This window comes from Phalacrocorax carbo, chromosome 24 (assembly GCF_963921805.1).
Source record: "Phalacrocorax carbo chromosome 24, bPhaCar2.1, whole genome shotgun sequence".
NCBI classification, from domain to species: domain Eukaryota; kingdom Metazoa; phylum Chordata; class Aves; order Suliformes; family Phalacrocoracidae; genus Phalacrocorax; species Phalacrocorax carbo.
In genome coordinates this window covers 1412904-1428428 of record NC_087536.1, presented here as the reverse complement: position 1 = coordinate 1428428, position 15525 = coordinate 1412904, and the positions used below count along the sequence as shown (strand labels likewise).

General features: G+C 50.2%; 1 protein-coding gene across 3 annotated transcripts in view; it reads left to right on the top strand.

The window, feature by feature from the left end:
• The window catches only part of GFPT1 (glutamine--fructose-6-phosphate transaminase 1), a 47013-nt gene extending 32139 nt beyond the window's left edge, over positions 1-14874 (top strand). For 2 of the 3 annotated variants that reach the window (XM_064472708.1, XM_064472709.1), the window contains 5 exons: positions 137-251; positions 1489-1616; positions 2312-2479; positions 2809-2970; positions 3573-7794. In XM_064472708.1, the coding sequence (XP_064328778.1) occupies positions 137-251; positions 1489-1616; positions 2312-2479; positions 2809-2970; positions 3573-3617 (618 nt within the window). In that variant the 3' untranslated portion in view covers positions 3618-7794. Of the gene's footprint in view, positions 1-136; positions 252-1488; positions 1617-2311; positions 2480-2808; positions 2971-3572; positions 7795-14664 lie in introns of those variants that run through there. The other variant, XM_064472707.1, reaches the window with a different exon arrangement.
• The last annotated feature ends 651 nt before the right edge of the window (positions 14875-15525 follow it).

Below are 15525 nucleotides of genomic sequence, written 5' to 3'. Positions count from 1 at the left end.
TACTTAATTGGGACGAAAGCTGCTATTTGATACCGTGTTATGAATAAAGTCAACAGCTAGTCTGAGGATTTTAGGTAGCAGGTGACAATCGTTTGGTTGCTGTCTTAATGACGTGTTTTCTCCCGCCCCCCATTAGGCCTATACCAGCCAGTTTGTCTCTTTGGTGATGTTTGCGCTGATGATGTGCGACGACAGAATTTCTATGCAGGAAAGGCGCAAGGAAATCATGCGTGGTCTAAAGGGACTGCCAGGTAGGAAACCACCGCATTTATTGTGTCTTGCCAAGTGAAGTTCAAATAGCACAGATGCACTGCAGCAGTGCCTGAACTTTGCTCTTGAAAGACTGAGGGGATCAGATATGGGCAATGTGGCTTTGGCAATAACTTGCAACTGTGTCCTTCATATGGAAGAACTATGGGCTATTAAAACACCGAGTCCAGTTTTTATGCAGGTTACTGCGTATACTGTGTATATGAAGTATAGAATCGTAGAATCATTAAGGTTGGAAAAGATCTCTATGATAATCAAGTCCAAGCCCCAACCCAACACCCCCAGGCCTCTTAAACCATGTCCCCAAGTGCCACGGCTACATGCTTTTGAACCCCCCCAGGGATAGTGACTCCCCCACCTCCCTGGGCAGCCTGTGCCAGGGCCTGACCCCTCTGGCAGGGAAGACATTTTCCCTAATCTCCAATCTAAACCTGGCCTGGTGAAGCTTGAAGGCGTGTCTTCTCCCAAGTCACTCCAGCCCCTCTCAGGCAGCTGCAGAGAGCGAGAAGGGCTCCCCTCAGCCCCCTCTTCTCCAGGCTAAACCCCCCCAGCCCCCCCAGCCGCCCCCCAGCACACTTGTGCTCCAGACCCTGCCCCAGCCCCGCTGCCCTTCTCTGGACACGCTCCAGCCCCTCAAGGCCCTTCTTGTCCCGAGGGGCCCAAACCTGAGCCCAGCACTCGAGGTGGGGCCTCCCCAGGGCCGAGCACAGGGGCCCCATCCCTGCCCGGCCCCTGCTGGCCACCCCAGTGCTGACACAAGCCCGGGGGCTGGTGGCCTCCTTGGCCACAGGGCACTGCTGGCTCATGCCCAGCCGGCTGTCAGCCAGCACCCCCAGGGCCTTCTCCGCCGGGCACTTCCCAGCCCCTCTGCCCCAGGCCTGGGGCGCTGCCTGGGGTTGGTGCGACCCAAGGGCAGGACCTGGCACTGGGCCTTGTTAAACCTCACACAACTGGCCTTGGCCCATGGATGCAGCCTGTTCAGGTCCCTCTGCAGAGCCTTCCTGCCCTCCAGCAGATCGACACTTCCACCCAGCTTGGTGCTATCTGCAAATTGACCCAGGGTGCACCCGATCCCCTTGCCCAGATCATTGATAAAGATAGTAAATAAGACTGACACTAAAAGTCTGTAACAGTATGTGTAACTGTAAACAGTAAGTATAGTCTGAGAGGCACAGGCATATAAGCACACACAACTTGAATTCTTCTCTTTCCATCTAGACTTAATTAAAGAAGTGCTGAGTATGGACGATGAGATCCAGAAGCTAGCCACAGAGCTGTACCATCAGAAGTCTGTTCTCATCATGGGACGTGGCTACCATTATGCTACATGTCTTGAGGGAGCTTTGGTAAGAGATTTCTTCACTTGAAGCTGGTTCAAACACACTTAGCTATGGCTTCCCGCACAGGAACTGACACGTGGCTACAAGTTGTTTTAAAAGCAGCTAACAGCTCTGGTGTGTTGGCTGACATACTGGGTCGGCCAGCTAAAGCTCACCAGAACGCTGCTGAGCCAGCCACTGAAAGGTACCCGCGTCACAGGACGGCCACAGGCTACAGTGGGTTGCAAGGGTGTATTTTCAGCATTCGCACTGGGAGTGCTTTACTGTGACAGGCTGGCCACCCTAATAAAACCAGTTCTTTGGACTGTTGGGGTGGCATTTCCAGGAATGCATCCAAAACCCAGCACGTTTTTATCTTTGAGGCGATTCCTGTTGTAAGTGCTGTCACCCACTGACGTGCAAACGTGCCCTCCTTGCGTTTGCCTGCCCAGTTCAAGACTACAATGATAGGTGTGTTGGCTGATGGCAAGTCATACGGCCTGGGAGGGGTTTGGCCTTAGAACTGTAAGTGTTGGTGGCCCGCAAGCAGCTCAGCCCAGGTGCACTAGTGGAGCTAGGTTTTCAGGCTGGCGTCTTTACTTACAAGATCTGAGGAGAGCCAGAACGCGTTTTTACAACGTTACAAAGAAAGTGGAAGAAGCCACACAAAAAAAATTTAAAAGTTTGCCCAAAGCTTTATGAATTATTTTTCCCCCATCTAGAAAATTAAAGAAATTACCTACATGCACTCCGAAGGGATACTGGCGGGTGAGCTGAAGCACGGCCCTCTTGCGCTGGTGGACAAACTCATGCCTGTTATCATGATCATCATGAGAGACCACACCTATGCCAAGTGCCAGAACGCTCTCCAGCAGGTCATTGCACGGCAAGTAAGTACCTGGAAAACCTTACAGTGCATCAGAAACGTTGCTTCTAATATGAAAGCAGTTTACAGGGCACCCAGGCCGTTTGCTTTAGCGTCACTGCCGAGAATGTGAATTCAGTGGATATTGTGGGCATTTCAAGGCAATTTCTGCAGCAGATTGCAGAAGCCTGGTGTGGTTTGTTTACCCCGTAAAACATGCTACAGGGGTGCCCACGGGATGCTAAGCTGTTTTGTTCTAAATTAAGTAAAAAGTTCTTGCCACTGGGACTCTGAACAGACGTGAGGAAAGAGCCTTCCAGACCTGTGTTTCTTCAACATTTCCCTTTGTTGCAGGGGCGACCTGTCGTGATTTGCGATAAGGAAGACATCGAGACGATTAAGAACAACAAAAGAACAATCAAAGTTCCCCATTCGGTGGACTGTCTGCAGGGGATCCTGAGCGTTATCCCCCTCCAGCTTCTGGCTTTCCATCTTGCAGTTCTCAGAGGATATGATGTAAGTACAGTGTTCCTTCCCTCTGCGCTCGTGGTTGCCGTCTGCAGTCGGGTGATGTTGGAAGTCTGTGGCGGCTGTCTGCGTAATTGCTTGAGCTGCTGGAATGACCAGGTTAGACGGAAGATGTGGCAGTTACAGAAGCTTCTCGTGAACAGAAGTGGAAGGCAGTCTAGTAGACTTGGCCGAGTCTTGTGCAGTTTGAGTTTGGACGTGTCTGCTTTCTGGGACAAGCGTGCAATTTCTGGAGGGCTGGTAGGAAGCTAAGAGGGAGGTGCCGATCCACAGAAGGATGTCTCTGACAAGCAGAGTCTCTCTGTGTTTGTGCTTGATCTTAATACAGACACTGGCCTCTACCTTTTATCATTTGAGCACAGTAACAATGTAGACTAAAGGGACTAACTCCTCAGTTCTCAACAGAGGAGTTGTGACAACTGAGGTTTATGGACTTTTTCTGCACCGATTATCCTAAATGAACACAAAAATATGTTCAGTTCTTTTCAATTTAAATGCAGAACGAACGTTCCTCGCATTACAAAGTTATACACCAACAAAGAAAGTGTGTAAATACTCACAAGCATGTTCTTTCTCCTCCCTCTCTGCAGGTTGATTTTCCAAGAAATCTGGCCAAGTCCGTAACTGTAGAGTGAAAGATCATCTGAATCATAGGGGCAAAGGGGAATTAAATGAAAGACTCTTTTTGGTACCAAAATAACTTGATTTTAAAGTCCCCTAGGTAAATCTTATTTTGGTAAATTCCATAACATTAGTGATTGTCCAATTGATTCCACATGCTATGTCAATAGCTTTGGGTTTTGTTGAACAATAGACTGCCATGAAATATGTTAAATGGTTTTCTTTAAAGATTACTGAGTCTTCTAGGTAAGGGGCCCTCCACTTTACTTTAATGCCATTGTTTCTTAGCCGGTGTGGCTCATTCCAATCCTTGATGAGAACCCATTGAATGAATGACCTGTCATGCTCTCAGGCAGTGAAGCAGGATACCAGAATATACAACTGGAACAAGAGCTGTTACTGGGCACGTCCGTGCAGAAATTTTAACAGTGAAAGAAACTGTAAACAAGCATTTGGGGTCAATTTCTGCCTCGTGTACTAAAGGGAATTCAGCTGACCTGTCACGACCTCCTAATTTTTAGGTGCACAGTAAATGTGCTAAGAAAATGTTGCTTCAGAAGGATTTTATCTATGCCAAATACCTAGCAAGTGACAATCTCCTAGACTCGGTGGACCACAACACACTGTGTAACACCAGCATATACCTGTAGTTGTGCCCATGAAGACAGTGGAACTCACGCCTTCGAGTGTAAATGGAAGCAGTGTCTGACTCGGTGTGGATGCTTACCCAAGTGGGGGAAGAGAGAGGAATAAGAACAGTGCTCAGTTTGTGCCAGTCTCTTGTTGCTGCTGCTGTTTGGTTTTTTGTTTGGTTTTGTTTCATTTTTAAATTAGTAGAAGCCTTCCCGTACTGAGGATTTTTCCCCTTGAGCTGAGCACCGTGGCACTAAACCCACGTGGTAAGCAGCCAGCATTACGTGGCTGCAGGTCACTTACTAGTCTGACTGCGTAGAAGAAAGTTTCTGCCTTGTATCTCTCCAGCAGGGAGACGGCACTAAAGCTCCCTTAATGAATGTGTGGGTTCTGGTTATTTAGGAGCAGTTCGTGTGTGCCTGCTTATGTTCGTGTGTCAAATTCAGCTGGTTTAAATTGGAGGGGATAAAAAGAGGTCAATAGACAAAACAAATATATACCGTGGTAACAGTTGTGTAACAAGCTTGCAGAGAATCAGAAATTATGCCTTCAAGACTTGACACTGACTTTTTCACACTCATTAAAGAGCAGTTAGCTTTGTATTTTCTGATGCAGGAAGGTGAATCTCCTACCAGCCTGGTGGGTTTTGAATAAGCTTTACATGCGCACCCTAAAAAGACAGACACTACAGGCGTGAAGTAACGCTTGCCAAGCGCTGGTGACTATTCCAGGCCGCTTACTTCCCCCGAAGAATCACAACCAAAGGCCGTGCCTGGGGACTTGAAGCCCGGCTCCCGTGCCCAGGGTGCTGGGCTGCGGCTGGGCAGCAGCAGTGCAGGCTGACTCGCGCGACGGAAGGCAGCTGCTCAGACCGAGGCGTTTCCAAGCACCGGGTCTGTAGCAATTCTGCTTTATATAAAACTACAGTAACTATTTAACATCAATTCAGTATCAGCTCAAGGCTTAGTTTTATTACGAAATGCTGCGTCCCTGGAAACAGCGTCATGAAACCCATATATGTATGTTTAATACATCATACTCAGACTATTATTTTATGAACACATTGTGCTGCCAGTGTCTGTTTAAGAACAAAGTGGTAAATACTGCATTTTAGTTCTACAGCGTTTGCTTTTGAGGCACCGACTCTTAATAGTTACATGCCTCTGCCTAAACATGACCAGTGGAGTTCTCTGCTTCATTTGAAGACGATACTTTTATCCTTAAAGGAAAAAAAACACGTGTTCAATGCTAAAAATGTTAAGACAGTTGTTCTTCCTCCTCCTCTTCCTCCCACTCAGCTTGTTTAAGAAACTGCAAACCTTTCACGTGGAGGGCTGGAACCAAGGCAGGGCTCCTCCTGTACCCCCCCCCCCGGCAGAGGACACAAGGACTTGCAGGATCCCATCCTATGTTCTCCTTAGCACGGGATGTCATGTGGAGGAACCCTGCAACAGAATTATTTTAAGATCTTTTTCTCCTATTCCACTTGGAGGAAAAGCCGCGAGCGTTGAGTTTATCTAGCCTTGTACAGGTGATTGTGCGCTAGCTTCCTGAGTCTCCTGGCGAGCAGGATGGTAGCCAGCCCTGTTAAAATACAAGTTGCTATTCTGTAAAAGTTTGATAATGCTGGCTGTTAAATATTTATGAAAGAGGACCAAAGAACAGGAGGCTAAGTTAGAAACGTCAGTCTGACACTCTCACGTCGGGTGTAACTGTACAGATATTGCTGAGCTATTTGGGTTTATGCCGTGATAGACAAATCCTTGTTCCTAATTTAAGGCGTTAAAGCTCATGCCAGCTCTTTCATTGTCAGAAGTAGAGGTTGTCTTCACCCCCTGCGCTCTGCAAGTTGCCAGCAAACTGCCTGAAGTGTATAAAACCCTGCCTGCCAAAACAGAGGTTTAGTCGCTACTTGCAACTAGGCTGTCGGACGTTGTAGTGCTGTGTATCAAAGAACGCTGTGGAGCACGCTTGCTATGAAGAATTTCTCTGGGGAGCATGGCAGGGAATCCGTTGAGCATCTCGTTGTTAATTGCCATGCCTGTGTGAAGTGAGAATGTATAAAGGACTCTTCTTAGCTTTCCTTACCTCATTTTGTCTAGATGTGTTGCATTTTGATGAACAGATGATGTTTCTCTTTTCCTTAGAAACCTTTTAGAATGTCTTGTGATATTTATTAACAGCCAGTCAGTCTTCTGCTCTCCAAAATGAATGTTTTGCTTACTGAGCCAGTAAAAATTCCCTCCTTCCTAATTGAGGTGTTTAAAAATTCAGTAGCCCTGTCTCTAAACTTGAGCCACAGGTAAATACAGACAAAGGCCTTTGCCGTTTGGAATAGCAGCTGCCTGTTACCGCATACGTCTGTCAGAATTTAGTTTGATTTAAGTAACTGTTTCCCTTAGCTATGTCTACAGAGGCTTAAAGGGAAGCACATGCCCGTAGGTCTTAGGGTTCTTTAATTACTGGTGACCAAAGAACTTCAGGCTCAGCACGTGTTGTTCCTGCCTAACAGATCTCAGACAAATGCCACACCCCAGTCAGGTTATTCCACCCACAGTAGGAAATTAAGTTGTACATGGGCTATACTTCTGTTAGAAAGGTTTTCCCTCCTAGCTCCACTGAAGAAAGGCTACAGACTGTTCTTTCCCCAGTTTTTCCGATGAGTAGGTACTCTCTGTGTTGCATATTCTTATAAAGAGCCCAAACCAGTGTTAGGGCCGCCGTGGCCTCGTACGGTGCAACAATGACATGGCAAATGCCGTCTCTTTTAGCTTGGCCTTAGGTGCCTCGGAGGGAATCGCCCCACTCACACGGGGATGCCCTTCTAGCCAGAGCGCTGCCTTGACACCTGCATTTGGGAGGCCTCAACCCCTCTGTGCTGAAAGACTGTTTCCAAGTCCATTGGCCGTGCCACGACGCATAATCATGCTCAGTTAGGAGCCTTAAGACTAGCCTAGACACACAGGTTTGGTTAAGCTGCAGACTGTAACATCTAACGGCATAAGACTGACCAGCCCATGAGTGCAAAACCAGGCTCTCCTCTCCCGCTGGCCCTAGCAGCCCTTGACGCCCCAAGGAGGTGCCTGGCGGCAGCGTGTCAGACGGAGGGAGGGAGGGAGGGACTGAAAGCCGGTGCTTGAAGTAGCATGTCAGTGTTTAGCTGTGGCTAATTTTAGATCCTCCCTGAATGTACCAAACTTGCCTCAAAGCATGGAGTCCCTTCTCTACATCAGAACCAGGAAGAAGAAACAAAGAAGTATTTGGTTTGAATAAAAAGAAAGAACTATTTGCCTTCAATCCAGTTTATGTAAATAGACATTTGAAGTGGCAAATACCCCCATTTCTTCCCGTCTCGATCTATTTGCCTCTGCTTGTACATACCCAGCTGGCTTGGTTTGTGGGGACCAGTCTGTATCTTGTTTCCTGTTGTGTGCTGTACGCAGAAGATGTCTTACTTTTGTCTGTAGTGTTTTATAATTTGGGTTTTGTCTTTTTTGCTTACTTTTTTGTATCTCACCCTTTGAATAAAATCAAGTGCCCTACATTAAACAAACGGAATTGCTGGTCTTTAGTTAAATCCATTTCAGAATAGGTGACCCCCTGTGACAGTTAAGGGCAGTATGTACAATGCAGACAAACGCAGGGCTTAACTCACCTCTCCTCCCCAGCCAGGCTTTTTTCAGGTGGATAGAATAGATTTCAGCTGCCTTTTCCTAACCAAGAGAAAGCCCATAAAGTACCCTTAAGGCAGAACAGTCGGTATTACCTTGTGTACCTTAATTCTCATTTAACCACCACCTCTATGTTACCAGGCGAGCCAAAATTGCAGTCAGCACAGCCCATACACGCCCCAGCCTTAGTGAACATTATTTAGGGTTTCTTTTTTTGAGAAACCTGTCTGGGTGATGTCCAGGCAGGCTGCTTTGCAAAGGCAGTGGCGGCGGACTACGGCACAGATGCTGAGATAGTACAGTTACGTGCACATTCTTGTGAGACAACAGCTGGGGGCTTGAAGATTGTTCACGTCCAAAAAATGCCTGGGTAACTTTGTCAGCGAAACCCACAATGACAAAAGACTGTCTGAAATTCCACCCCCTCCTCCGGTCAGAGCCATTCATGGATTAATTTCCTCAGGGACCTTCACCTCTTCAGGGGAAGCATCATTTATTTTCCTAGATAAAGCGAGCAGCTTGGACTTGCCCTTCTCACAAATACCTTTCCTATAGGAGTACCAGTATTAAAAGGTCACAAGGCTACCTTTTAAGGCTTTATTGCCTTGAAACAATGCACACGTTCTTAGCAGCACAATAAAAGCCTGTGCCTACACAGATGTTGGGAGCAAGACAGTCCGCTTTTGCTTGCTCAGATCTGCAAAAATAAACAGCAGGTCTAGCGTCTAGTACAGTCATAAAGAAAAATGGGTCAAACAGCGCAACGCATGAGGCTCCCCTTGTCATAGCTGCCGGTCACAGCTGCGCAGGACGCCGAGGGAGCCGGGGCTGTCACAGCGGACCAGCACGGGACGCTGGCTGCGTGCAGAACCGTCCCGAAGCGGCTCCGGGGCTGCGCCGCCCTCGGGCTCGCGCGTCGCACAAGGCAGCCGGTCTCAGGCTCTGCGCCGCGAAGCGGAGGGTTGGGGCTCGCGTCGGCTGCTGGCTGCAGCTGGGGCTGGCTGCAGGTCCAGGCACAGCGCGGAGGGCACCCGTGTCGTTACTACAGCCCAAGTACTACACGCTGAAGCGTAAGGGAGCCGTATCGTCACACAAGACACGGCCAGGGTGCTCATGTCTCCATCTGTGCCATCTACGTGCACACATTATACAGCCCATTTAATTTAAGCTAATGAAGACAGCCGTGAGAAGACAAAGGGCCACATCCAGGGTCCTTAGCAAGTTGGTCCAGAGCTCTGGGTGCAAGAAAGCCATTTCCTTAAAATCTGATGGGGCTAAATAAGACAAAGGGCAAAGGAGCTGCAGGCCTTTGCACAGAAACGCTTCAGTCCCACATGACGTTCCTCTCATACAATATGACATTTGAAGATAAATAAGCTCCCAGAAGCTAAATGAGATTTACAGAAGGGCACAAGCATTTGGCTTGAATAAATTATAATAGCTCGCCTGCTCCAAAGCATTCCTAGGCCCCTCTAGAGCAACCTGCTTCCTGACATTTACCCTTCACATGCTTCACAGTGCGTGGGCCTTCAGCGCTGAGCCTCAAGCTGCTGCCTATACACATACATGCAAGTTTCATTAATTTACCTCCATTTACCTTTTCTGCTCTAAAGCAGCGATCGCCCTTGCTTGCAGAGGTACTGTGCATAGCCAAGACCCTGGAAATGGTGGTTATTCAACAACCTATTCTCCTCTTGCTCTCTGGTGAACTGGTTTTCACCACCACAGAGCACACCTGTAGCCCTGTACAATAACTGGTTGCACAGAAAGCACCCATGTAGCACCTGGGATGAGAGAAATCCCACCTGCCCCCGCAATAAAAGCCAGTTCTCAGGTCACTGTAAGAGGCTCGGTGGGAAGCAGCAGTCCATAGGGTACGCTGTGGGGAATTCTTGCCCCAGACCCCTTTTTGCACGCAAGTCCAGAAAGAAAACAGTATACAGCAACATTTTTGCTGGACATAGGCAGAACAAGGAGGGGATGTTTTGCCTGTAAAACTGACTCCCTGCTCCCAGGTGCTACATCCCAGAAACATCGACTAGCAGCAGAGCCACCCTTACACGTTAGCCCGATCTGTGGCCCCGGGCAGGCTGGGGTTCAGACAGCACTTCTTGGGCTGTGAAAAGTGACCCTTCCTTACACCACCTCAGAAAGCAGTAAAAGCTGTTTTTCTAATTTTTTCCCCCTAAGAAAGCAGACAACCACACTCAGCGCAATGGTGTGAAGATACACAAAGTGACCGACCTTTGTCCAGCGACGGGCAGTAGAGCGCGCCACGCATTCAGGGCAGCACACCGCTACCGAGTGGACGGCCTGCCCTGGTGAGCTGCGCGCCCCGAGATGCTGATGGCTTCGCCAGCCCCGCAGCATCACCGCGCAGCGCCCTAGCAGCACCCCTTGGCATTCAGAGCATTAATGAGGAGGATTTAAGGGCCTTAGCTTTAGTGACAGCTAAAAACCACTGTACAGGGATGGAAATTCACCTCAGTGGAGCATCCTGGCCAGTTCCGCTGCTGAGTAGCTGCCTTCCCTGTTGCCCACACCCCCTCTTTGCTGGGCTGCTCTTCCAGCATCTCCTTGCAGCTATCACATCTATTTGTGGCTCACCACACTTCCAGCTCCTACAGCTTGCCATGTCCAAAAGCAACATGCTGCAACAGCTCGACTTCATGTCCCATCTCTGCTACATCTCCCTGTGCAACCTCTGCCCACGCTGCCCCTGAGGCCACCCCGACATTCCCATCAGAGCACTAACGGCCCCCAGGAGCCCACGTTGCTCTGCACAGCCTGCTGCATTTTGTTTGTCAGAGAGAACATCGCTGTCCTTTCCCAAAGCAGCGAGAAGGCAAATCCTACGGTACTGCTTTAGTGGCACAGGCAAACGGACAGAGAGGGAGGCTGCAGAGACAGCCGAGATCAGCCACTGCCATCGGAGGGACAGCCTGTGCCTGCGCTTGGACAACCCGGCTTCCTTCAGTGCCAGCTTGGACATGAAAGCAGGGTTTCTGAACTACTGCGAGCCTGACCCAAAAGCTGACCTGTGTGCTTAAAAAGGGGCTATTTCTGACCTATCTCTATGCACATATCAGCTGATTGGAATCCATCGCAGGCATTTGAAAACACAAAGAAGAAGAAAAAGCAAGCTGACTTGCCAGGATGGTCCATTCACTGCTGAAGAGGTTATCCAGCCTAAGAGAAATGTCAGACCCACAAATCAGACTTGACGGGACTCCTTCCCCCCCTCCTCAGTCTCATTCTTTATTGTTTAGGTCAAATAAAATATGTTCCCATGGTCCTTACAAATTCCTATGGAAACAAGTTTAAACAAACAAGCTGCTAGCCTGCGTCTGGACAGCACGCAGCAGCGCTGCCTTAGCACAGGATCCTAAAAGCGGCGGTGAGCCCAGACACACTGCACACACTCACAATACCACCACAGCTCGGAGCTAAGAGCCGATTAGGTTCCCAAGGGCTCCCGTGCATCAGGAGAAACATTCATACCATGTGCAGGACGGGTGGCAGCACAGCGGGCCCGGCCACCTTATTCTGGGCAGTAGGAGGCCACCCAAAAACATTATTAAGCAGAAAATTGCCCTGCACAGCAAACGCCGCGCCTCGGCTGTACCAGAGTGATGCTGCAGCTCCTGCTAAGGGGAACACTCAGCGAACCTGCATGGGATACGGCTAAAACCTCCCTGCTCCTCTCATTTCCCTCTCTACCTGGAATTAACCTACTCTAGGTGAGAGCGTGTGTCCAGGGGCAGGGCTGGAGCCCTGCTGGGCATGGCACACAGGAGTGCTGCGGAGGATGGCACGCTCCAGCAGCCTCCGCTTCAGTGGCTCCGCACACACCAGTGAGTCGTTGCTAGGAAGGAGACGCCGCCTCTCCTCCCGTTGATGCCAGCTGCCGCTTGAACAAGCCTTCCTCAAGCTCACAAGCGGGCGCTTTCTAGCACCCAGTACTGGGCAAGACGCTGCCTGCCCGCACGGCATGACTCACGTCGTATTGGCAAACCCGGAGGACGTGCCTGGGAGCTGGTTTCACAACCAAAGCCACCCTTCAGGGCTATCAGCATATGGCCACCACACACCCGCCCCGGGAAAACCCAGCTCCAGCACTTGCAGCCCCACCGTGAGACCAGCGCAAGAGCACTACCAGAACAGACAGCAGGGCCCCTGTGGTCACCCACCAGACCGCCCTGCTATAAACTGGGGCAGGGACTCACATTCCTTCTCACTTTTTTTTGCAGCATCTCCATCCTCAGGAAGGCTGGATTTTCCAAGCCCAAACAGAAACACCACTGAAAATTAAACTTCTCTTCTATCCAAACAGCCCCAGCTGGTGCACTGGGGAAAACTCAAGACACGCATGCCCCATGCCAAGGCAGGGCGTTCACATTCAGTGCGTGGCCTCCTGGTAACGCGACATCAGGCCAGTGCTACCAGCGTCGCCGGGTGGAATTGAGGGGCATTTCAGAGCTGCACAAAGCCGGGAGTTACACACGCAGGAAAAATTCCCACTGAACCACACCGCGAGGAGTCACAGGTTTCGGTGACCCAGCGAACGCATATTACAGCCCTCGCTGATGATGCTGCTAAAGGAGAATGGCAGACCTCATCCCCCTCCTCTCTGCAGGCTGGACCTGAGCCTACAGAACAGCCGCGCCCTCCCCCTTAGCGTAACTGGCAGACAGCCTTCAGGAAGGGCTCACGACAAGGCTTAAAACATGGGATGAGTCAATTGCCTTGAGGGCTGTCCCTGCAGGACCACATCCAAGCAAGGCAGGGGGCAAGTGGGTCTTGAGGCCAACATGAGCTAACCCAGAAAGGCCCCTGCTTGCAAGCGGAGCAGCTGGGGTAGGATGCAATTTTTGCTGCAGGGGTTAGGACACAAGAGCTGGGGTAGGGATCATCAGGGACTGAAATAATCTGCTGCTATTCCCCCTCCAGGTGTTACCAGCCAGCAGCAAGGGCTGTCACTGTCCTAAGCTTCATCTCGGGCTTCACTAGCCTCGCTGGGAGGGGGCAGGAATGGGTTCAGGGAGCACCTGCAGGCTAGGTCTCACCCTGGTGAAGCCGCAGGACAGTTACCTCCTGAAAGGGGAAGGAGGCAGAGGCCTGGGGGCAATCACCCCTCCTCCAGGCAGTGCTGGATCCAGAAAAGGACATCTGTCCTCTCCTAATCCTGTCCTAATCTAGAGCTGAAGGTTATTGTTCAGTCACCAGATGCCACTTAGTGCAGTGTAAGGAAGGCACAGCTCCTGGTGAGCTGGCAAGACAAAGCGAGAGCTCAAACCTGCTCCTAAACCTGCTGCAGCTTAAAATCAGTCACATCTCTCTAAGTGTTCTGTCTCATCACTTCACCCCTCCCGTTTGGGTTACCACGTGTCCAAGTGGTACCGTGGCCAATGCCTACACGGAAAAGCAATAAAGCAAGTAATTTATTTGTAGTTGTCTTCAATTTAATGCACCAACTGGATGTGACCAGCTCGTTTGTAGCAGGCCAGCAGCCAGGGGGTTGTGGATAACTGGAGATACACTGGTCACAGCTCCGAGAAAAACTGTTCTTGAGTAGATGTGGGTGGTTGGTATGAGCACAGGAAAAAGAAGGGAAAAAAAAAAAAAAAAAAAAAAAAAGAGAGAGAACTGCAGCAAGACCTGGGCTATAACACTGTGGAAACACCACCTAAGAAACACTTTCCTCATCAGTACGAACAAGCAAGAAAACAGTCAGCTGGGACAAGGGCTCACCAGCCTGGGAATACTGGTGTCTCTGACATTTTCTGGTTGTTTCAGTGACTACGGAAAGCACTATGTAAGGTCCTGTTCCAAAGGAAATATCTGCTGTTATTCTATGGCTGGAAAAAGTAGACGAAGAACTACAGCTGCTGCAAAGACCACGTAGCCTGTGTGGATGCTGCTTCCCAGAATGGAAACAGGTAGAAAAGCCCAAAGCGAGGGATCCTGCGCGACCTGCAGGCAGTTTCGAAGCAGCGCCCAGCCTGGCCCAGAGCCTGTAGCGGACACTGCTAACGACGCTGGCGGTGATTCCCCCGGATGGGTTTGGGAGTTCGCGCTCCAGGTTCTTGGTCCCTTCGGAGCCACAGCTTTACCAGAAGCCCGGTGCAAAGTTGTTTCAACAGAGAAACAGCAGCCAACACCAGACCAGTGCTGGACTTGCAGCAAATGACCCAGTTTCCAGCCCGCCCGGTGTGTTTCAACAGTAACTGCATCTCAGTGTCCCAAAACTACAGTCACTGGATCACAAACACCCAACTCCCCCCTAGGGCTGCACGGCTGTTTGCAAACCCCTGCCGGGATCCCAAAGGTGCGGAGGAGGTAGCGTTAGCCTCCCCAGCGTTAACAGACAGGCAAGAAAGAGAAGTGGAGCTATGCTGCATCACATGTCCTTTGGGAGCAAGGATTAATCCCCCCCCATCATGCCGAGTTTTCCTGTAGTAGCTCAGTTACAGCGAGTAATGCCATCAAGCCTGGGTTGTTATCCTGCATGCACAAAGTCCTCCTTTGTCTAAGCCCAGAGCTAACACTGCAGAAAGCAGATACCCTTATCTCCAGGGTTTTTCAAACCCCGCACTACTTTTTCTGCGGCCGACAGGGCTGAACCACCAGCCGCCCGCGGCGGTGCCCCCGTTTCTGGGTGCCGATCGGCACTCCTCACTGCAGCCGGAGTCAAAGCACGGCTGCACCTCCCCGCTCACGCAGCTGTTCTTTTCACGGCTGCCTGTCCTTTTTGCAGGTGGACCGCATTGCCGCCTCCAGAGACTGAACGCCATCGCCGCTGCGTGAGCAACTCGCCTCCCGTGCAGCTGTCCAAGAGCCTCGAGGAGGAGTGGGGGGAGAGCTGCAGGCAGCCACATCGCCATCCCCGGGCTGCCACCTTCTCCGCCCACACCCGAGGGCCCTCTGCGGCAGCAACGAGCCTCAGCCCGATCCTGCCTGCTCTGCGCAGCCCCGGATTTGAGTGTTTTGCACTAAGGCATAGAAAATCCCCCTAGATGAGTGACAGTCACAGATTACTCTACTTGCTGGTTGCATTTCGCACTGCAGTTCTTTCCTTGTTTTTAGGTTTTAAATAATAAAAGTCTCCAAAGATGTCTTGATTTTTAAAGCAAATGCCAAAAGCAGAACATTCTCTTTTGGAGATGCCAGTTCATCTTTTCTTGGATCGCTTCTTGGCTTTTGCAGCCCAAGAAACAAAGCCAAGTTCATGACTTCCCACACCCCACCCCGCCCCCAGCTCCCTCTTCTTTCCCTGTTCAATGACAGTTTTGATGGCTTAAGTCTGTGTTGCTTTGACTTGAACTTCTGGCCTGCAAGCTAGTACGGTGCGGATGCATCTTTTACAGTCAGAAGGTTGGACCTGGCGTCCTTGTGATGGTTTTGTCACAGGAGCCTGGCTGGACAGCCCTGAATCTCACTTTGTACGCTTAACACACCAGTCCCATGCAGACAAGAACAGCTAGCCAAAAAAACCCAAATAAAACACAAAAACCTGCTGAAATGTCTATGGCAAGCTCCTGGGAGCAGAGGAAAACCATCACCTTCCTTATGATTAGATTAGAAAACTACAAAACCAGCATGAGACTCAGAGGAGCAG